The sequence below is a fragment of the Cryptotermes secundus genome, unplaced genomic scaffold (assembly GCF_002891405.2).
Source record: "Cryptotermes secundus unplaced genomic scaffold, Csec_1.0 scaffold70, whole genome shotgun sequence".
Lineage (NCBI taxonomy): Eukaryota > Metazoa > Arthropoda > Insecta > Blattodea > Kalotermitidae > Cryptotermes > Cryptotermes secundus.
In genome coordinates this window covers 471195-494955 of record NW_019734964.1, presented here as the reverse complement: position 1 = coordinate 494955, position 23761 = coordinate 471195, and the positions used below count along the sequence as shown (strand labels likewise).

Here is a 23761-nt window from a genome sequence, read left to right as displayed (position 1 = left end):
AAAAAAAAAAAACAAAACGCGCCCATATTTTAGCTGCATGTAACAACTCAGACCCAGTTCAGGATATTCTGAAAAATTATACCGACAGGCCAGAATCTCTGGTGGACAAGTTACAACTATATTGGCCACTCGCCATATGCAAGAGGATAAATAAGGGTCCACAAGGGTATATGAAAGCCAATTAATGACGTTTACACATGTCACAATTACAAAGCTGCTAAGGTTTTCACCTTCTGGGATATAACGCCGTGTAGTCCGTTGAAAGTTGACCTACGTTTTGGAGTCATCTACTTCAAGTAGATTTCTTGCTTTGCTTATTCTTTGAATCTCAAGATGGAGGCAACCAGTGCCTCCAAAATGTCGGTTGATTTTCAGCAAACTACATAGTATTATATCTCACAAGATAGGTGTTCATTCGCCAGTGGGAAATTGAAAACACACTAATTTCCTAATTTTCTCACTAAAAGGCAATGTGTGTGTGTGTGATGTAAATGCACTGTGTACAGTACTATGGAATTATATTAAAACAAATTACTTTTATTGACTGCAATCTTATTGTTCTTTTCATTACAAATAATACTTTTCAAATATGTTCACCCTAATTTGCAGTAATGATTCAATTCGCTTCATTTGAAAATTTTGCTTGGTAAAGGTATACCAACTTCTGCATGCCTAGGAATCTTTATACTGAGAATTTCAATGCAAAAGGTGCTTTATTTTTTGTCGACTCCTGTTAACATGCCATTTCTTAATGTCCTCCTAAGACCACGCCATAGCTCAAGTGGTTAGTCGCTGGCTTCCCACCGCGGCAGCCCGGGTTTGATTCCGGGTCTGGTCAAGTGGGATTTGTGGTGGACAAAGCGGCGCTGGGGCGGGTTTTCTCAGAGTACTTCGGTTTCCCCTACCAATCTTCATTCCACCAAATTCTCCATCATCATAATTACTCAGGGCAGGCTAAAATAGGCCAATCAGTGGCCGCCGTGCCAAGTGGACCCAGTTGGATTCCACACCCCACTAAGCGAATTTAAAATTTTTAATTAATGTCCTCCTAAGAAAGTAATTATTACTAACATTTGTTTTCCACTTGTGCAAGTTCCTTTTAGTAGCCGAGATACATTGAGATCTGTTCTTTTCATTGGCCATTACTCTCCAATGAAAACAATAAGAACAACCAGTCACATCAGATCTAAAACCCCCTTCAGTCTTTCCTTCTTCCAAACAAAGTGTCCTTTCTGTTTATAGTGCTAGTATTCTTCCAGTATGAAGTGTGTCTACCCCATTCTGTGTTCATTTAATTTTTATTTGGCATTCATAATTGCTACAATAGTAACACTCGAACAAGTCAGATCATTAAATGCATCATTCTTGATATCCTATTTTCCAAATGCTTAAAGGATTAGAATTTGTCAACAATATAGTCTCACTTGGCATGGTTAACCTATAATTAAATATAACACACACCATCAAACCAGATAAACAATCAAATTAGATACAATATGTAAATTGAAATGCAAGCCAACCTCACAAGTTTATAAAGCGTATCTCAAGAGTATTACAGTAAATCCTACATATGACCATGTCAATCACTGAAAACATTAAGATACTGCAAGCAACCATTTGTTATCCATTTCCAGTTCATGAACCAACCAAATTCTCTTTATGGTGCATGAGAAATGCATGCCCTTTACAGACATGTACAGAACAGACAATTCAAATGGCACCAATGCTGTTAACCATAATGGAAAGCATATTACAAATAATTTAATCCTCTCCTCCGATAAGCCTGAACTGTTATTCTCTTTGGTCAGAACTGTGCTGATTCAAGTCTGGTCCAAGGAAACCTTCTGGATTTTCATGATCTTATCTTACCTGGGGGAATGTTTAATGAAGAAAAAACTATCATTCTTTACCTCTTTGTTCTCTCCCTTTCACCTCAGGCCTGTTATAAAAATCAGTCAGATTTAAAACATTTGCATTCATTTCAGGTTATAAACTTGTGTTGTGTTGTAACTGCACCCTTTGCCAAGCATAATTAGAATGCTAAAGTCAAGGAGGATGAGATGGGCATGGCATGTAGTATACACAGTGTGTCCAGGTTCTGTCAGAATTGTGTTCATTAAAAATACAAGACGTGAATTATTTTCAAAATTTCACTCTTTTTGTTCAAAATAGTCTCCTTCTGAATCAATACATAGCTGGAATCGGTTGAAAAGTTTTCGAAAACAGTCACTGTACTCCTTTTGTGGAAATGCATTTAAAACTGTGGTAGATTCCTTTGGATGTCCTGGTTGGTGTCGTGACGGTTTCATTTCATCACCAACTTAACTTTTGGGAACAATCAGAAATCTGCTGAAGCCAAAAATCCATCTGTGTCTAGAAAATGTGGGAGCCTCGACATCTCACATTATGGGCCTCCACAGCCTGTTAATACGGATAGCTTTACCATAAACCATAAATAATCATATTATATGAATATACTTACTTTACACAAGTAATCTTTATTTTTCAATTCTGGTTCAAAATATGCCACTTGGAAAGTGCAAAAGAATTAGCAAAGGACCAGAATTTCATGAAGTACACCTGTCAGTCATGTATGCAGATGTGTCTTATATACATTGGCCAACAAATACAATGAAGTATAACATACAAATTCTGTCAAAAGTAAATAAATACACTACTCTAAAAATAAATGTACAACAAAACTATACATATATGTTAATGCACTTCAACCACATATCTACAGAAAATCATAAAAAAATTACTAACATGATAAACATGGCTGCAGCACGATACTTAGATGATATAACCGACAAATTTAACATACGCAGGATCTGTACTGTAACCATTGCTCTTTTGCAGCAATGCCTTTGACACTGTCATGACTTCATGTTTTGCAAGGGTTCACTTTAATTACTAAGTCCTGTTATGCGGGTGAGCCAAGAGTCTTTCTCGGGGTGTACTGGTCTTCTTGGGAGGTCAGTGTAACACAAATTTTTAACCAACGTTATGTATATATAATTGCAGTAACTATTAATTATTTTTGTGCTTATTTAATTTCACATATCTGTTTATATATCACCAATTTGCAACCAGAGTTTTATGGGGACAGAGTTGTTACGTCCTTCCACTTTAAGGATCTATGCCAGAGTTCTAAAACTTATTTAAAGGCATCTGTACATTGCACTACATGTTTTGACTAACACTAGTCATCATCAATTGTTGATAATTGTTGGTGGAAACTTCTGTGCTTCTAATATTCAATGTGTAGTCCCATCTATGTGCTCATGTATTTTATGGAGCTGCATATCTTCCTAGTGTTGCGTCTAGACACTACACATAGAATATTAGAATCACAAAATGGAAGCACAGCAATTTCCACCAACAATTTTAAACAGCTGATAATGACGAATGTTGGTCAAAACATGTAGTGCAATGCACAGAACCCTTTATATAAGGTTTAAAAGACACATGATGTGTATGTAGGAAACTTTTAAATAAGTTTTAGAAGGACGTGTTGCACGTAAGACTGTGACTCAGTGACATTTATTGATTAATAAATGATATGCAACAGGATGTTACAATATATTTTATCATCACCATTAGTTAGTTAGTTATTGGAGAGGGTGGGTTTCCCCATGCACTTAGACCTGTATTGGTCCATTGTGCTTCCCTTTATGATTTCTACCAGTCTCTATATCCTACCGGTACTGGTGCTTACCATCAGTCCCGCCCAGCCAGCGAGACTGGTTCTACTAACTGAGAGGTACCTATAATGCTTCCCCCATCTACCAGAGGTATTAGAGACTGCTGTTGGGCGGGAAACGTCCGTAACTTGGCTCAGTGACCTCCTTTGGAGATATGAGGTTCTTTTACGTACCGTAAAGCTATGACACGGGACCCACGGCTTAAAATCCCTCCCGGAGGACTTGTTCCCTGAATTTTTCCGCCCTTAAAAATTCGATGACCTCCGCCGGGTATTTGAACCCGCGTGCTACAAGTCATGAGGTGGGAACATTACCTCTAGACTACGGAGGCCGCTTATCATCACCATTACTCAGATGTTATGAATTGCATGTTTTGTGCTTTATTTGTTTTTCTTTCACTTGTGCTTACTTTGTAATTGGCCCCTGGGTTGTTGAGTCAGCATGCAAATAAATAATATCTGAATTATTGCTCTTGCTGTCATCACTACCATCTCTTTTGGCAAAAGTCTTACTACTTACACATAGACTGTATGTTAAATTTATGTGCGTTATCCTCAAAGTTTTGCACTTCCACTATATTTGTAATTGTTAGCTTATAAAAACAATATTTTACATAAAATTTGTAAGAATATTTACACTCCAAAACAATATTTTACATATGTATAATTCACAGGAAGCTTTACAGTCTGTCCTCACAGAAAATTTCATACCTGCCAACAAAGGCTGATTAGTCATCAATGCCAAAATGAACAGGGAATGAGAATTTCACATGGTCACCATATTCTACAAAGGTTCATGTACCTCTCTTGCCATTATTCCTGATTGTAGAAACCTTAAAAAGTACATAATCAGGGTTGCCTGAAGTGACAATGGTCACACAAAATTTGTTATAATCAGTCAACTGGTTCACCAAAGTTGATGGTGGAAAACAGAGACAGTACAGCAATCTTGTAAGCCTACTTTTTTTTTTCACTAAAAGGCATGTAAGCTAAAAAACACACTCCCTTACGACTTAACCTTATGACCATTTATGCACAAGTCCAATATACTAACCCATGAGCTAATAGTAACTTACTGCTGGATTATGAACTTATTTTACCTAAATGTAACATTAACAATATAACATTTGTATCAATGATAATCTGCATAATAGGGCAGCAGTTTTTATGAGTTCTGCCCAGAACTCCTTATCTTCTTTCCTAATATCTTATAATTCAAATATAAACATTTAATAACATTATTTTGTTGGTGTGCATTGGATTTCTCACACTACAAAAACAAATGTACTTGAAAACAAATCTCAGGAAAATATTAAATGAATATGAAAACTTAGAAAATTACATAAACAGGATGTTCAAGGTTTATACTCTGATTTTATAGAGATTAAATCATGCAAGTTAAAGCACTGAACATGCAGTTCAAATGGAGAAATACAAGACATATTATGTCTTGGGCAGAAAATCACATAACATTACATATAAATGAGACAGTACTAACCTAGTCTTGGAGAAGCATTCCGTTCAATTCAATTCAATTCAATGGATGGTGCAAGGATGGCAATTAAATGGCTTAAGACTATCCAATGGTAGGCTTTTGTATTAATGTTGGAGAAACTCTCAATTCCATAAGAATAACAAACAGCTGTGTAACTACTAAGTGCTGCAGAAAGACACTGTACCAGGGAATTAGGAAAAGGAAATGTTACAAAAGGAAAAAACCCCATGAATCATAGAAAAACATATGGATACACAAATATGTATCCTTGCCATGCTAACAGCTAAAATAACAAAACCACCTTATGCAATTACAATGTTAAAATCCTAAATTTCTACTCTCATTAGACTGTTAATCCTTTCAGAAGTCAAATTTCTGTTGTGTACTGTTGCTTGGTGGTTCAACATGCCTGATTCGGATGTAAATATTTTCCTACAGATGTCACAAACTGTGACCACTTCATCTGTTATATTGTCTGTACTTGTTTTACTGATCTTCATCTCATCTGGCTTTTCTGTTGTTTTTAAATCAGTTGGTTTGGGTTTTTCTTTAAGCCCAAGAACTGCAAGTAAAGATGCCTTAAGACTGATATCAGAAGGGCCTTTTTCTAACGGATTATCTAATGGTGTAGCTCTTTGATTTTCCAACAAGACTTCCTTTCCTCTTGATGATTCTATAATATCAATATTGTCAGATAAACCATTTGGAATTTTATTTTTTGTTTTCCGATTTCCTGAAGAATTATCTTGCTTTAGTCTCAGGGAAACACTTTTGTTTGCTGGTTTAATATGGGCTTTTTGCATTTCATTAACTTTTGACATGGCCATGACATGTCTACAGGTACGTATGTGCTTTTTATATGGCAATAAATTTGTGAAATCCTTCTTACAATATTTACAGTTGAAGAGTTCTGTCTTATTATTCCAAATTTTGTTTAAAAAGCCTTCAGATTGTCTTTTTTCATTCAGTCCTTCAGTATCTCTTTCTTGTTTCTTTTGCAGCTTTGTTTCTGTTATGACAGTTGAATGTTGCTGGCCATAAAATGCAGAGTATTCACAGCCCTGTAATGTGTGTACATTTAAATCAAATGAAGACTGAAATTTTTGTTTACATATCCTGCAAATAAAATTCTTCTTACCTCTATGATTTCTCTCATGGTGAATTCTGTTCTTAGCATTACAAAAAACTTTTGCACAGTAACGACATGTATACTGAAATAAACAATTTGAAGATGTGAGATGGCGACTCAGTTGTGCCCTAGAAGGAAAATTTTTTGAGCAATGTTTACATATGTGCACAGCTTGCCTGGAGGCAGTAAGTGCAGGTACATCTGCCACATGAGAAGAACCTAGGTACCGACTTCGCCCATGTTTTGTGTGATCTCTACGAGCTGCCAAAAGGTCAGATTTTTTACTGAAAAGAAAATAGAAACAACAGACATTACACACTAATTTGTATTAGTTTCTATAGCCTCATCCTCTATACTTTTTACTACGATACATTTGGAAAGGTGGTAATAAAGAGCAATAAACCGGGTTCCAAAGTTCACAACATAAATAACACAACTGACACAGCACCATTAAATAGCCTAAGAGCCATCTAACTGTGTAACTTGGAATAAGGAATATGTACTTGTATATACTACTGCCATTATGAGCATTTTTTAACTTGGACAGACTTGAAAGGATTCTGACGATGGTGTATACTGTACTTCTTTTGGCTTATTTTGGACTTCATCCATCGTCTGGTATGTAAAAGACAAAAGACCACGATGTTTCGGAGACAGGATCTGTCTCCGTTTTCAGGTGGGTAGGGAAGGATAAACCTACTAACCTACTCAGTTTATCCTTCCCTACCCACCTGAAGACGGAGACAGATCCAGTCTCCGAAACGTTGTGGTCTTTTGTCTTTTACTTACCAGACGATGGATGATGTCCAAAATAAGCCAAAAGAAGTACATTTTTTAACTTGTCAGTTTGAGTAATACCAGATCCGTGTTAACATATTAGTTTATGTGGGATAATTAAACTGGACCTTATCACAAATGTGCTTACAATATGATAAGTGATCTGACAAGGATATTCCTTAAGGTAGCATTTCAAGAGCTATTTAACAGTTTCTGTTACTGCATTTAAAGTAATACCTGCAACTGTTACTTGGCATGAGAAGTAAGAAAGATTAATTGGGATGAAGTGTAGGACCTGACTTCTCTCTTCCTTTATGAAACCCTGCCTGTTTTGGCAATTTCACAAAAGAGTGCATATGAGTAAGAAGTTCATGTTTCATGTCTTTCTACATGTATACGATAGTAATGCAACAGTGAGATGAAAGCTCTGAAATTATGAAATTCTGGGTTACCACAACAATGATGGTTACACTTGGCATTAACATAAGTTATGTAGTAAGTCACAAATGAGCAAGAAATGTTTAAACTTCAGTGTTTCATTTGTACTCTGCAAGTACTGATAATATTTTTATGTGGATATTATGTATACTACATAAGGGATGGTTTTTAACTTACTATTTGTGCGTATTGTTCATGGGAGGTATCGGGGGAAGTTCATAGTATGAAAGCTTATATAACAAAGGATGACTTCTGCTGAATTCTCAATTTCAGTTTCACTAATTCAGATTTAAAAAGTCTGATTTAGCATTCATTTATCATCATCTCAAAAACACAAAACTGTCTAAAGGAAACATGATGGGTATTGAGGGCCCTTTCCCGTCAAGGTCAAGAATGGTGGAGCTACAACTCAACTCCCCTGTATGTCTCCATGGCATGGTGCTTAATTAATTTAGCATGGTGAAAATTATACCTTTAACTTTACAGAGAATTACTGGGTTTTGTCCATCATCCGGTATTCTAAAAACCAGAAAACATGTTTTGGAAACTGCATCTGTTCCATCCTCAGGTGAGAGGGGGAGACAATAACTTTGCTGGGTTCCTTAGAGAGAACTCTACTCTCATGAGGCTGGAAACAGATCCAGTTTCCAAAACGTTGTTTTCTAGTTTTTAGAATACCAGACAATGGACAAAGTTCAAAAACCAAGTAATTTTGAGTATTATACACCACTGTCAGAATCATTTAGAATCTATGTCTGTTTACAGTTTACCATGAAGTCTTCTCAGGACTTCAATGCATACTGCTACCATGAAACGTTTGAATCATATACTAATCATGCAGTTAGGTGCAGACTGATGACAGGGATGTGGCTGGGAGATTGGCAGGAAGAATGTGACAACATATGAAAGGCTAGTATAGTGGACATTTAATGTTTCACTTCACGCTCAAAGGGTTAATCTAAAGTACCTCGGTTTCTTGACAGCACGCTTTCGTTTTACAACTTTTCGGTTTCTTTTGACCTTTTTCTTTATTGCTGTGGCAACTGCATTGCTGTTCTCAACCCCTGCTGCCTCCCTGTTGACCCTATTCACATTCTCATCCTGTACTTTTCGTGGTCCACATTCTTCAGTGCCTTCCTTATGCATGTCAGTAGGTATAACACAGAAGAATGGAATTTCTTGTTCAACTGCAATTGGATCTGGATCCTGAACCTCTACCTTCAATTCTTCCGGCATCTGAAAAAAAGCCTTCAATGTATAACACTAGCACATACTTTAATTAAGAAAATTGGGAAGGTTTTCTTCTGTACTGTAGTACAGCACACAAAATTACCCACAGTGTTCTTTTAAGTTTATTAAGCTTATTTCAAAACACGAATAATGAAATGTAAATCAGTGAGTCTCGCATACTGAATTCCAACAAGATCTGTGGAAGAGTTTAAAGGATACATGGAATATTAAATTTATGGTCTTTGGAAAACTAGGCTTTACTATGGATTAATACAGTTGAGAATTGGAATTGCCAGACAACATGTAATTGAAATCTCTGACATCAAATTAAAAAAAAATCTGTGAAGTGGTTTAAGGTATTGGGACAAATATGATCATTTGCTAGGTAAACATTGACTGAAAACGAGAACAACAGAAGCAAATATGATCATTTCCTATGCAGTGGCTATGGAAACACTTTTTCCCGCAGCAATGAATACGCTTGTATAAATCAAAGTGTTGCCCTGAATTAATACAAGATTTGCAAGACAGATGTCTTTCGTGGCTGTGATTTGTCACAGTGGAAGAGAAGATGCTTGTGGTCCAGTAAGGAATGGAGCAAGTCGCAGACAGTCATTAATTGGAAGCTGTCAAAATCAAGTGTAATTGTAAAGAAGTGCCAATACATCCAGTCACCAAATCCAGGACCCACTGTTATTCGTAAAGCAAACCCCATACACATGGTAGTATATACACAGAAAAGTCAGTTTATGACCTTATGTAAGTTGAACTCCTTTATGGATCAACAGGGCTTAAGATCTGATATGCCTAAAACTTTGGAGGAAGTCTTCCATATCAAATTTCAACAATATCTGTAAAAAGTTGTGTATGGGTTACATGCAGAAGTCCATTTATATTAACTGGATGGCTGAAAATCAGAGTTTCAGTGTCTGATGAATATGTCCCACATCACATTTTAAGAAAATCTATCCAGTGGTACAATGCACTGACATAGGTCAGAAAAGAACTGAAAGACATGACCTCCACTTAAGGCAGTGTTTTTAATTTGTAAAGAATGCTTTAAAACGGTAATGTGACTACTCTGATTACATTTTTTTAAAGAACTATACCAATGTGACTACTCTGATTACATTTTTTTAAAGAACTATACCAATGTGACTACTCTGATTACATTTTTTTAAAGAACTATACCAATGTGACTACTCTGATTACATTTTTTTAAAGAACTATACCAATGTGACTACTCTGATTACATTTTTTTAAAGAACTATACCAATGTGACTACTCTGATTACATTTTTTTAAAGAACTATACCAATGTGACTACTCTGATTACATTTTTTTAAAGAACTATACCAATGTGACTACTCTGATTACATTTTTTTAAAGAACTATACCAATGTGACTACTCTGATTACATTTTTTTAAAGAACTATACCAATGTGACTACTCTGATTACATTTTTTTAAAGAACTATACCAATGTGACTACTCTGATTACATTTTTTTAAAGAACTATACCAATGTGACTACTCTGATTACATTTTTTTAAAGAACTATACCAATGTGACTACTCTGATTACATTTTTTTAAAGAACTATACCAATGTGACTACTCTGATTACATTTTTTTAAAGAACTATACCAATGTGACTACTCTGATTACATTTTTTTAAAGAACTATACCAATGTGACTACTCTGATTACATTTTTTTAAAGAACTATACCAATGTGACTACTCTGATTACATTTTTTAAAGAACTATACCAATGTGACTACTCTGATTACATTTTTTTAAAGAACTATACCAATGTGACTACTCTGATTACATTTTTTTAAAGAACTATACCAATGTGACTACTCTGATTACATTTTTTAAAAGTCTCACTACTGCACGAGATGATGATGGTATTTGGGGTGGAAAATAGATAGCAGATAAAATAAAATGATCAAATTTGCAATAAATAAAATAGTACCGATGATTACTTAATACTATGAATTAAATGTAGAAGGTATATAGTGTAAAATGCAATACAACAAAATTAACTGGACTTGTGGTTCTCACAGTATTGGTTATCTTCTGGGATATGACACTGTTTGATTTGATTTATTATTATCTCAAGCAATCCGTACAGGCAAGCCAAGTCACCACAAATATAGAAGCAGTCCATTTATATATATACTAAAATAAGATATAAAATGAAAAGTATAATATAACAAATAGATAAAATATTATGATAAAAGCAGCTGTAACTCACAACTTTGTCAACATACATACATACATACATACATACAACAAATGAACAATTTTCGAGTCGCAACAACGATGTACAGATACAAAATACGCCCATAAGTACATGTTATCACAATTACACCAATATGAACTTCATTCAGAATAAACCTTAACTATAGATTTATAGATCATTCCAGGTATTCATTTATTGAATAGAAAGATTCCCTTAAAAGGAAATTTTTAGTGATTAATCTTCAGGTTTGAAGAGTACACGAAGTAAGAAGCCTGCTCTGCTTGCTGTCTACTTCATACTGGTTTCTTGCTTGGTTTATTCTTCAGGCATGGCCACAGATGTGGTATTTTCCTCCGTAGTGTCAACTGACTTTCACCAGACTACATGGCATTGTATCCCAGAAGACAGAACTTGTGTGTGTCTGCATATGAGCATGCAAATGTGTAATCATCCAACTGCAAACTTCAATATTAGAGACATTAACTGATTGAGTTTCAAGCAACTTGGTATGAACATCATGTTACCTGACACCTCCCCATACTGCTACCTTTTAACTTTCTGTGATCAACAGTACCACATGACTGCCATGCCCACTTGTGGTGAGGGAGCAACACTAGTATTAGTACATGCAAAGTGTGATATTTTCAAAAGAATGCAGCTTTCACTTCTATTTGTTTTGTTCTGTAAACTGAAATTAACAACCTGGTGACTGCATACTATTTTCATGTAAGAATGGCAAATAATGAATAAGTCTAACTGAACCTCTGACATTTGTACAGTGACATGTTATAGTCATACAATCTACAACAAATATAAACTCCAGTGATTGAGGTTAACTTTCTCTAAGGGATCCAATAGTGTGTCTTCCCCTCCCCCCCTCACACGAGGACGGAAACAATTCCAGTTTCTGAAACACTGTGTTTTCTAGTTTCTATATACTGGACAATGGACAAAGTCTGAACACCCAGTAATTACAAATATAAACTCACTTGCAATACCACAGTGTGGGAAGCTGGAATTTGAACTGGCTCGTGAGATGTGTAGCGCTTCAAGAGCTGTTCTGAACGTACACAGGAATTTCGAAACTCTGAAAACATCTCTAACTTGTAGATACACTGGCTGCAAATTAGTTTGGGAAGAACATCTTCTCGGGTCACCTTAAAGCATACACAACAAACCAATTACTATAGTTTGCAAATAAAAGAAAAAATACAGAGATGTACATAAATTCAAGCATGAGAACTACTTTTTTGGTTGAATAGGCAACAACCTTAACAGTGGTGCTCATTAATCATGTTAAACAGTTATAGGTTTACTTAACAAGAGTATCTTGACTTGTTAGCAATGTGTATTCACACTTAACGGGGAATACAGAGTGTTTTTAACTTATGAAAATTTCAGTAAACTTAAATAGATTTTAAGAAAGCAAACTAAAACATGTTGCGATTAACACAATCAAAGGCTTTATGTAAATCACAAAAGATACCTCCAACCATCATTCTATTGTTCAACGCATTTAATATTTCATCAATCAATCTATAGGAGGCCTTTTATGTTCATGCACAAGGTCTGAAGCCAAACTGTCCTGTTAGCAAAATGTTACTGACGTCAATGTGTTGCAAAAGTCTATCACATATGACTTTTTCAAATACTTTAGAAAATGAAGTTAATAAAGAGATCAGTCTGTAATTAGTCACATCTTCTTTACCACCCTTCTTAAATAATGATTTTACAGTAGAATATTTTAAATGAGTAGGGAAGATCGCTGCTATTATAGATTTATTACAAATATAATTTAGAGGAGGACTAGAGATTTCATCATAACTGTGTGAATTCTTTAACCTTAAAGACCTGATNGTTTGTTTACTTGGCTGCATTATTGATTTATGTTAATGAAATTATCATCATCATTATTGTCGTTTGTCTGTTTGTTTGTTTACTTGCCTGCATTATTGTTTTCTTCTCCAGTGCTTGCCTGTAATTTGTCTTTGACTTTACGTTGTGTTTATCCATATTGTAATTACTTGTATCTACCCTGTGCACTGTCTGTAATTGGCCCTGCGGCTGTAGACTCGGCACATAAATAATAAAGAATTGAATTGAATTATTATTATTATTATGACCTTTCGTGTCGCTATATTTGATGTCCTGACTCATTTTCCCAGCTGCAGCCAGGAAATATTTATTAAAAGCTTCAGGATAACTTTGGTATTTACTAAATTCAATTCAATTCAATTCAATTTTATTTCATCCATGGATCATTATACATGATATGGGACAAGTCAAAGATTAATATTAATACAAAACATATGTCCCTTTAATCTATTTGTTTCTGCTTTCATAATTTTCCAGTCTGTTTTCATTTTACCACTAGAATTAATAAACTGAATATTGTACAGTGACCTTTTAGCTTCTTTAATCACACTTGCTAACATTTTACAGTATTGCTTATAGTGCCTTTTTAAGTTTATATCATTACTATCTCTACCAAGTAAATAAAGATATTTTTTATGATTACAGGAAATCCTTATACTAGTTATCTAGTGGTTTTTATTACCCCTCTCAATTACTTTTTTGAGAGGATAACTTGTATAAAATATTCTTAAATAATTATTCAGGAACATATTGAATAATGAATCCACATTCATGTTATCATTGTTGCTGGAAATGCTGTCCCAGGATTCATAACTTAATCTAATTTCAGAATCTTCTACAGAATATTTATGTATATTTGATAGTATAAATGTGATGATTCAATAATTTTGGACTTACATCCTTTACTATTAGCAATTGAGCATCATGATCTGATAACCCATCATACATGTATATCATGTATATGGGAAAGACAGTATAATTCAAAATTTTATGGATGTCTATAAATATATTCTCTATTGTCGTGTTTGATTGGTTTTAGACTCTGGTGGGGAAGTGTACTATAGCCGATAAATTGTAGGACTGTAACAAAGCATCAAGTGGTCTTTTTTTTTCACTGTCCATAAAGTAATCTATATTTACATCGCCACATATAATAAACTTCAATTCAGCTTTGTAAAGTGACTTGATAATACTATCTAATCCACTAAGAAATGAAATAAAATTACCACAAGGTGCTTTACAGACTGCCAATACACAAATATTAAAAACAGTATTCAATTTTATTTCATCCATGGCCTCAATATCTAGTTTTAGTGCACTAACCTCAATATCCTGATCTTTGCAATATCTACTCAAATTAACATTTAAATAGTTCAAATTTTTGTGAACAAAAATGCAAACCCCACCTTTTTCTACAGATTTTCTACAGTATGAGGTAGCAAGGTTATAACCATCTAAACCAATCTGATCAAGTTCACATTGTGTTCCAAGCGATAAAAATATGCGGTAAATTTGGAAACACAGAACTGATCAACTCAGCAGCTTCTTTTTTTTTCAGTAAGATCTTTTGCAGATCTTCAGAAAACTCCTCACACCCCTTGCTTTGGGAACTTATGGCTTAGGCCAAGGAAGATCTCAAGGAATATAAACTCTATTCTATTGTAATCTATTTTAACACATCCGTAATACTGTTAAAAACGCAGAGCTTTATATGGGGGTGGGGGCAAAACCCCAATTTATACACTCGACAACACTTCAACTTCCAAGCTTCTCTTTCTTGGTAATAGTCATAGGTATTAATTATGAAGCAGTGTAATGTGGTCACCTACCATAATGACAGCAAATTTGGAATGATTATGTAATATAATTCTCCTTCAGAAGCTAATATGTTAATATATCCCTGGCTTCTCGCAAAACATCAAATTAAAATTCATCAATCCAGTATAGCTGTGATGGTAGTATATAGATATATACTCATTCCAAGATACTCGAGTGATGCTTCACATTTGGTGTTTGGGAGGAAGCGGTTGCAATGGCCTACAGTGTGGTACTATCCCGGCATCCGCCTGGTAAACAATTTTACCAAATCAACATGTTGATTCAACTAAGTTGAATGAATTTATTATGTAATGTGTTTTTATTACAATTTTAACTTATTTTATACAATTTATACAATTAAACATGGTATTGTGTTATGTATATTTTATGTTGACTAGTTCCATTGTTGGAGCATTTGTTGAAGATGTCCAGTGGTGTTGGCCTGTAATTGGATTTGCTTGAATGCAATAAATACAATACAATACAATGTACCCCTCATGTGAGTTTTATATGCCCGGCAACTGATAAGTGCGACACATTATGTCCTTGTTGCAGAGGTAAACCGCACGTTACATGCAACACAAGCCGCGTATTAAGGTGCAATGAACTTAATGCTGTGAAAAAACAAACAAAACCTCGTATCCACGAAGCATAACTACATCTGTCACTTCACTTACCGAAACGGGTAAGCACATTTCTATTTTCAGTGGTATTCCCTGAAGTTCCCCCTCTAGGCTAAAAATCGGAAAGAGTTTGCTGCTTCTCCACAAACACAACCTGCAAATATCTTCGGAAAATATCAAACCCTCCATTGCGTTATCGTTGTTACACAACATCTACAAACAATTACGACAGCAGACACGGAAGTTAATGTTTTGCGTCTCCTGTCAGTACGGAAACCAGCGACTCACGAACCATAATATTCAAACATGCCTCTACATAAAGTTACTGTCATTACTAACACAGGAAGCAAACAAAACTAATAACTTCTTGCGCCAAGTAAGTGACATAATCAGTTCCAATGGTAACAACCGTAACAACCAACATGACAATCATATATTTCTCTTCGAAGGCATTGATGGTGCATCCTTAAGTAATGACCGTTTATGGGTATTCTAAATACATACATCACACTTCAAATAGTGAGATGGTCGTTTGCGCTCATCGTGTTATGGTAGGCGTGATGTACAGATTAATATTTGTGCCAACACTTTCATTTTCCTGGTACAGGAATATAATTAACAACAGGACATAAGCTACGGAATGATCACACGTCGATGTATGTAGTCTCTGGTATGGAGTATATTAAACGCAGTGTTTAGAAAAGGAAGTATGCTAAAGACATAGAAGTAAACCTAAAAATGCTCATAACTTGCATACTATGACGGAGAAGACAGTCGGCTGTTAACTAAATTATGTTATTTAGACTAATAAGTTTCACAGATAACACACGTGGTTATCGAAACAGTATTCTCGGAACAAATTCAATTGAATTTATTTTTGTTCATCAGATCTACATTTGGCGATGGCGCCTCCAGATATAGAACACATCAAAGACCAAGTTACTATAAAATCAATCCAGAGGACAACGTCATAAGGATATTACAATTTATATACAACAGTTGTTGCAATAATTATTGATGCAAGTAAATTTACTGTCATTGTCAACACTATGCTCCACGGTTCCACACTGAAATACAATTAAAACCTTAAGGACAATGTTATAATTAAATACAACATGCATATAACACTTGCACTGCAACTTATTATAATAAAATACATACTAACATTGTCTATAATAGAAAAAAAGCACATCCAGAGAATTATAGGTATCATACAATAAAAGTTTTTTAAAAATGACTAGTGTTGTTTTATTTATCTGTAATTAACACAATCATCCCCTGTTTTCCATTTATAATACTCATCTAAAAAAAAAAATTTTTAAGGGAATATTTGAATTTATTTAAGTTTTGCGCTGAATTTTTTATACTATGTGGTAATTTATTAAATATTTTAATCCAAGTGTAAGATACTCCCTTTTGAGCCCTAGTTGATTTATATATTTATAAACTGATTGATTGTCACTACATTGAGTGACCAAAGAATATCAACATACTGGGATAAGTAGACTATTGTATTATCTCCCATTATGTGTTTGATTAGTCTTCATTCTAGTTCTTATGAGCAACAACTTTCTGCAATTATACTTGAAATAGGTAAGCCCACTGCTATTCCTTGATTAATTTACACAGTGTGTTCCACACTGAAAATATTTCAGAAGTAATACTGTTTCAAATACTGTTATTACTTCTATACATATTTAATTAGTATAACTTTCTTTTATAGTTTATTGGCAACTTTGATTTATGATATATTTGTTCTTTAGAATTATAACTGGCATTGTAGGTCTGTGTAATTTTAACTGCTCGACAAGGTTGGGTGTTGTGGGACTTATCTACATCATTTATCTTCTTTGTCAAGGATTAATTTCTTTACATGTTTTTAAAGTATAGACATGGATATGCTTTTGCATTTCTTTGAGGACAGTATAATTGCCATTTACTAATTTGATTTTCACATATAAATTTTTGTTCCAAGATGGAGAAGTTGGTAAGCATAGTAAAATGTTTCACTTCTTTGTAATACACTGCCCTAGTATATTAATAATTTAGTTAATTTCAATAAGACTTACTTACTTTACTGTTCTATGATTGCTGTGGTCCTATGTCATTCCACTGCTGATAAAGAGAGCTTGCACTTAAGTACTAGGTTGAAATTTCAGCGAGTAGTGAGCAGTTGTGTAACCTATGGTAGTGAGTGAGGTCCGAATGCAAACAATCCCTTTTTATATAAGAGCTGGGTGGGAGTATGTGTACATGTACAAAGACAGGAAGTTGGGTTGGAATCTCTGGGTCTAGAATTCTCTCCAATTTCTGGAATGCTCTAGAATATTTAAGGAAATATGAAAAAAATTAAATTTAAGAATGAAGGATGAACTGCGACTTGAACGGGGGGCACACAGTAGCATAGTTGGTTGAGGCACTATGCTACAAGCTGGAAGGTCATGGGTTCAAATCCCGATGAGGTCAATGGATTTTTTCAATTGACATAATCCATCCAGCTGCAGTATGCCCTGGGGTTGACACACCTCTAACAGAAATGAGTACCAGGAATTAATTAAATAATTAAAGCGTGGCCAGTGCGTAAGGCTGACAACATTACCGCCATCTTTGAGCTGATTGTCTAGATAATGTGGGACCCTCAACGTCTCACAACCCTATGGGCCTTCATGGCCTGTTACAGGGATAGCTTTACTTTTTACTTTACTTTTACTGTGACTTGAACCATCAAACTTTGGGTTCATTACACGATGCACTAAGTCTTCTCAGCCTGCTGTGTCTTCATTGGTTACCTGGTAACAGCTTCCACGTTCATATCCTTACTGTCTGGCGACTGTCTCACAACTAACTCGGTGTTGCTGAACAGTGACTTAAACAATAGGGTCTCCTCCACCAGGTGTGAATGCCTCACAACAGCCTCAGACTCAGACTGGTTGGCTTCAGATAGGTTGTCCCACTGGTCCTTATGATGAACCCAACAGAAAACATCTTTTTTTACAGCTGCAATAGTGCAGTCACAGTGCTGCTGGAAGGGGTTGCACAGAAAACACTGCCTCTGACAGGTCTTCTATTGTTGTATGCATGTGTTGCTAAACTGATGTGGTATTTACTGTGCCATACCTAGTAATGGATGTCTCTTCATGTTAAATTATTCTGGCTTTCAGAGGACATGCCACAATATACTGGTTCCCACTGGACATACTTATGGATATATTGGCGAAGGCAATAATTAAAAATGTCAAAAATCAAACTTCTGCCAGCTAGCCTGTAACTTGTCACTTTATTAAGTCAGCCATTACAGCTCCACCTCAAAAACATGCAACAGTTTCTTAATGAAACCAATCCCTTTAGAGGACCTGAAACTGAGAAATGAAAGGTGAGATCAAGGCTGTACCTGCACAGTGGATCATAATAGCCATGTTCAGACTTCTGTTATTATTCCATGTAATAACCAGATTTAATAAAAAATATTGTGAATGTTAAGACAGCAGAATTTTAGACAAATATGTGATATGATGTGTGATATGATATGAAATCAATAAAACTGAGCCATACATATGACTTTCTTGCATTTGCTCTTGCAGAAATAAATGAAACATTAAGCTGATTACTGTTTTCTTTAGAGCAGGTCATAACTGCATACTACTGTCATGCCTTCCTTAGAGAGGCAAAATGAAATCATTCTAGTGTCAGATCTAAGAAGGTGCAAAGGGGGCATTCAGGTAAAGCTCTATGATGGAGAAAAGCAGTCTGATCCACTCTATGGGTTTAACCTAGGGCGTGGTAAAGAAAAACATATCAAACTCCAGCCATCCAGTCTGCAACCTACCTCTTTATTGACTGAACTACAATGGCTCATAACCTGAAAAAGGCCCAAAAATTCAGCAGTCTCTATGTATTGGACCTGCTGTCTAATCTTGGCCCAGCCAATGGGATGCATATATATAGATGATCTGTCTCCCCTAACGATTACAATGAATTCCTGTGCAAAGGAAAGATTGCAGTCACTGGTATTTTCAACAGAACAGAAGCTCATATTAATCACCTACCAATTTTTGCATCATAACTCCATGTTGAATTAAACACATGATCATCAGTAAATGGGTCCCCTCATATAAAACAATGCTTTAGTCTATCTTGCCTACTTCATAACATAATTTTTAAATATAAATAATAATTTTCATTAGACAATTTATGAATAGTAATCAAGGACAGTCCAATAAATTTAACAAATTACAAAACAGCATAGCTGATAAAACATTCATTCACTTTCTGTCACCGTCTTTAGGGTACGTTTCTTCTTCTTCCTAACATTAAATAATACATTGTCACAACTGTCTTCTTCATATTCATTCATTGAGTATAAGTGTCTGTCTTTGTGTGATGCCAAGGCTACTAGTCTGGTGCACCTAACACCACAGATATCACATATATGTGATCCAGAACTAGCTGAACTAGTGTCAACTTCACTGCCATTATCTTTATGTCCAGTTTCAGCACTTTTTGTTTCAGATGTTACTCTCTGTAATTCAGACAATAATTTAGAAGATGCAGAAAATGTATGTTCATTTAAAGTGCTTCCATCACTGCTTCCTTTCGCATATTCAAGGACATTCTTTTCGGTGGTATTTTGCCCTTCTGCCTGACCCTCAGAGGTGCCTTTCCCTTCTGTCTTGTCCTCAGATGTCATTTCCTCTGGTACTTTGTTCTTAGAGGCCTCTTCCCCTAGTGTCTTTTCCTCAGGGTTTTTTCCCCCAAGTTCCACTTCTGTGGGTGATACTGAGAAAAGTCTGTTGACCTTGCACATATGCCTGTTTGCACTTCTTGCAGAAGTAAATGAACCTTCACAAAAAGAACATGTGTAAATGTTGCACATTCCAGGAATTTTGGTCATTACAACATGTGGCACAAGTGCTTCCTTTGGGTCATTTCCATTCTCTCCTTCTACAGACTTATCAACAGCATCTGTTAAATCTATTACATCTAAGAATGAGTTTGGAGGCTTATAAAGTACAAATTCAACATCAGAGTTATCACTATCTAAATTATCATTGTTGCCTGCAACTTGGGATTTTGGGCCAGATTTGTGCTTCACTTTGTTTTCCTGTTCTGGTTCTTTAGCTTCTGATCTGAGATTTAACATGTCACTTATACTTGCCTGCTGGGCCCTAACATGACACTTTGGCCCAGGTTTACGATATTCCGCGCTTCGTTCTTTATTGGAATCTTCAGACATGACAGTTCTAAAACCATTAACTTGATTGTTATGAGGAGATCTGAAATGATTTTGAGTTTTCTTTCTTTTTTTTGACTTCTGAACACTACCTGAAGAGTTGTTACGTTTTCTTGATTCAGTTCTTGATGTTTCAGTTTTTGTATCTGGTGCCATTTTCTCACTTACCCCTAAATCAGGAAACCTGCAAGAAAATGCAACATATGATACATACAGATGCACAATGTCACATAAAAAAAAAAAAACAAACAAACAAAGAAAAAAGTTGATGTTTCGTGTATGCTGAAGAGAGGCCTAGCACCAAGGTAAACGATGTACTCAAAAACTGTGAAAGAGATTGCTCATCACTAGGCCCATGGGATCATGTAGTAATTATGGGAGGTGTCACAGTTACTGCCCTAATCTGTACAAATGTTTTTCTCAATATACCAACTAGACATGATCTGATAAAAGAATCAGTAGTCAATTAGGAAATTTGGGAAGCAAATGTGGACATAAAGAAGATACGTAAAAGATTCTGAAATGTAAGAGCCCTGGACTTGAGCAACGTAAGTAGAGCTTATCATACAAGGCATGAACAGCACCTAAACAGAATAGGTAAAGAGCAAATTACTCAAGAAATAAGTAAAATAACAGGCAATAACAACAACAAAAATTCAAACGTAATCAAATCAGGGAAACTAATAAAAAAGGCTAGATCCAAAATGCACCAGTCATTACATAATAAAAAAACAATGAAAGCAAAGGCTTAAAATAATACATCAAAATGCACAATACATCAGAAACAAAACTGAGTTATTTACAGCATTCCTTCAAACTAACCCCCCCTCCCCAACATATCTTGGCTGTTTCTGAGCATGATCTTAAAGATGATGACATAATTCAATGTATATTAGAAGGTTATACTGTAGTTNAGCTACCAAGTTTTTGCTGCCCACAGATCCAGTCGTTTGCGCCGCACAGCATCACGAAGGTGACGAAGGACCCCCTGGTAGTATTCCTTTGTGATGGTTTGGCCTTGTGGTGCGTACTCATGATGCACAACCCCACAGGAGTCGAAGAAAACGGCCAACATGACCTTGACATTGCTGCGGATCTGCCGTGCTTTTTTTGGCCTCGGGGATGTCAGATGTTTCCACTGTGACAACTGCATCTTGGTTTCCGGGTCGTACCCATAAACCCACGACTCATTGCCTGTGATCATGGTGTTCAGAAAGTTGGGGTTACTGTTTGCATTGTCCAGCATGTCCTGTGCAATTTCCAGATGGCGTCGCTTCTGCTCCATTGTTAGCAGTTTTGGTACAAATTTCGCAAATCCTCTGGCAAAATTGAATGTACCAATCCAATGCTCATTCGCAAGTTCTCAGACTGTGATACGACAGTCCTCCATGACCAAAGTCCGCACTTGCTCGATAACATTCTCATTTCGGCTTCAAAATTGTATTCAATTGATGTGGTTTCATCCTGAGAATTTTCTTTGGAACAACCACTGCATAGATTGAGGAGTAGCTGTACTGCCTATGGCTCCAGGCTTAAGGGACATTTGTACAGATGGACAGACATGACAGAACTAATGTCCTATTAAAGTAAACATAAGTAACAAAGTTGAAAGTGGAACACAAATTGATGACTTTAAATCTGGCAACTTCTGATTTTTCTGTATTACTGTATTTACATATATGGCTACTAAATATGCAGAGATGCACTTCAGAATCACTGTGGCCTCTGAGAATCAGCGATATAGAAAATTGGAAAGGTACATGTCTTTACTGTAGGCATGGCAGGCAAGTAGCCTTGGAACCTTCAGCACTATTATTCTGAGGTCCTCTGTCAAAACTCTGATAAAAGTTGTTGTAACTAAATCAAATGTGTACATTAGGAATTAAAAATCAACAATTTAAGAACGAGGAGCTAAACAAGCAACCAACAAAGCAATAGAAACTAGAGTGAGAATGTGCCCCCATTAGCATCTAGCAATGAAACATTCTTGCACACTTGTTTGACTTTCCCTGACCATAGGAGGTCGACGCTTGTGTCTCATGTATATATGAAGCTCAATCACAACAGCATGATGTCACAGCTGAGCAGTTGGCACCCAGACTTCATACATGGAGGTATCAGACTATTTTCTCAGTCACAAAACCTGCTATCAAGAGACTCATGTTTTCCATCATTTTCCTCAGTCAAGCCAGTTGAATATGCCTTAAAATAAGCTATACTCACTTTGATATACATGCAAATTCATGACTGAAAATGATTCTTACCCTGCATCATGATCATCTGTGCTGGTGTCTGAGGTTGCTGCCTCTGACCCTTCTGGCAGGAAGTACTCACCCTGCTCAGAGTTAAGAAATACAATGTTTGCAGGAGAAGCTGCTGAAGTATGCTGCAAATTTTCGGCATGTACATTAGTATATAAATTATTGGGCACTGGATTTGTTGCTGAGATGTCTTGACTGAGCTTGACAATGGGTGGTACTGGTGGCGTTGAAGGTAGTGGTTGCAGTGGCTGCAGTGTAAGTGGTAGCTCTGGTGACAGCAGTGGTGGGGGTGGTGACGTAGATGATGGCATATTTGGTCTTTCTTGCTTGATTTCCACATTTGTCTGTGAATACATAAGAACAGTATAGAGACAACTTTACCTTATGGTAACCATCTCTTTGTACAGCTCTAGAATGTACGCATACAAAATTGAATGTGATGGTGCTGAATTTGTGTTTTATTTACACTTACTATACAAAATTACATAATAAAGTAAACTAGTAAATAGCTCATTTTTTCAGAGAAATATAGAATTATCTAAATGGAGTAACTATTTTCTTCAATGCCACTACTATAATACAGATGTCAGTGAATGGTGCATCAAAATGCTCATGACATTACTTGCTGATTTGGCACTATGGAGCCAGAGTGTGAAGGCTGTCACTAGACAAATATTTACCCTTTAAAAAAGGGCTGTTAAGATATACAGCAGGGTTAAAACAAAGGGAATCAGGTAGAGACAGTTTTAGGCAACTAAAAATATTAACAATGCATTCGAAAAACAGTTAAGAAACCATCTTATATGCAAAAGAAATGGATAAATGCACTGAAAATATACAGATATATATATATATATATGACACAATAAATAATAATGATTATCAAAAATATGTACATAATTTAGAATTTAATAAGAGTAAACCATCAGTAGCAGGTTG

General features: G+C 35.7%; 2 protein-coding genes and 1 long non-coding RNA gene across 5 annotated transcripts in view; 1 reads left to right on the top strand and 2 right to left on the bottom strand.

Annotated features, from left to right (window-relative positions):
• Positions 1 to 2212: 2212 nt before the first annotated feature.
• Positions 2213 to 15683, bottom strand: LOC111869001 (zinc finger protein 84). Of its 3 annotated transcripts, none has more exons than XM_033753270.1 (5): positions 15386 to 15683; positions 12005 to 12172; positions 8510 to 8778; positions 6337 to 6611; positions 2213 to 2421 (listed from the first exon to the last, which is right to left on the bottom strand). In XM_033753270.1, the coding sequence occupies exons 1-5, from the start codon at positions 15542 to 15544 to the stop codon at positions 2405 to 2407; spliced, it is 888 nt and encodes a 295-aa protein (XP_033609161.1). In that variant the 5' UTR covers positions 15545 to 15683; the 3' UTR covers positions 2213 to 2404. The 3 variants fall into 3 exon arrangements, with proteins under 3 accessions (XP_033609161.1, XP_023715931.1, XP_023715932.1); XM_023860164.2 differs by lacking the exon at positions 2213 to 2421 and adding an exon at positions 5716 to 6259; XM_023860163.2 differs by lacking the exon at positions 2213 to 2421 and having other exon boundaries at positions 3971 to 6611; positions 15386 to 15682.
• Positions 15684 to 15727: 44 nt separating this feature from the next.
• LOC111869005 lies at positions 15728 to 16568 on the top strand. The gene is made up of 2 exons (XR_002843597.1): positions 15728 to 16001; positions 16220 to 16568. It is a non-coding gene; the product is annotated as an uncharacterized LOC111869005 (long non-coding RNA).
• A 2872-nt stretch (positions 16569 to 19440) lies between these two features.
• Positions 19441 to 23761, bottom strand: part of LOC111868999 — a 9756-nt gene continuing 5435 nt past the window's right edge. The window contains exons 3-4 of the mRNA XM_023860162.2: positions 22826 to 23166; positions 19441 to 20745 (exon numbers count right to left, since the gene is read on the bottom strand). Of these exons, the coding sequence (XP_023715930.1) occupies positions 19590 to 20745; positions 22826 to 23166 (1497 nt within the window). The 3' untranslated portion in view covers positions 19441 to 19589. The remainder of the gene's footprint in view (positions 20746 to 22825; positions 23167 to 23761) is intronic.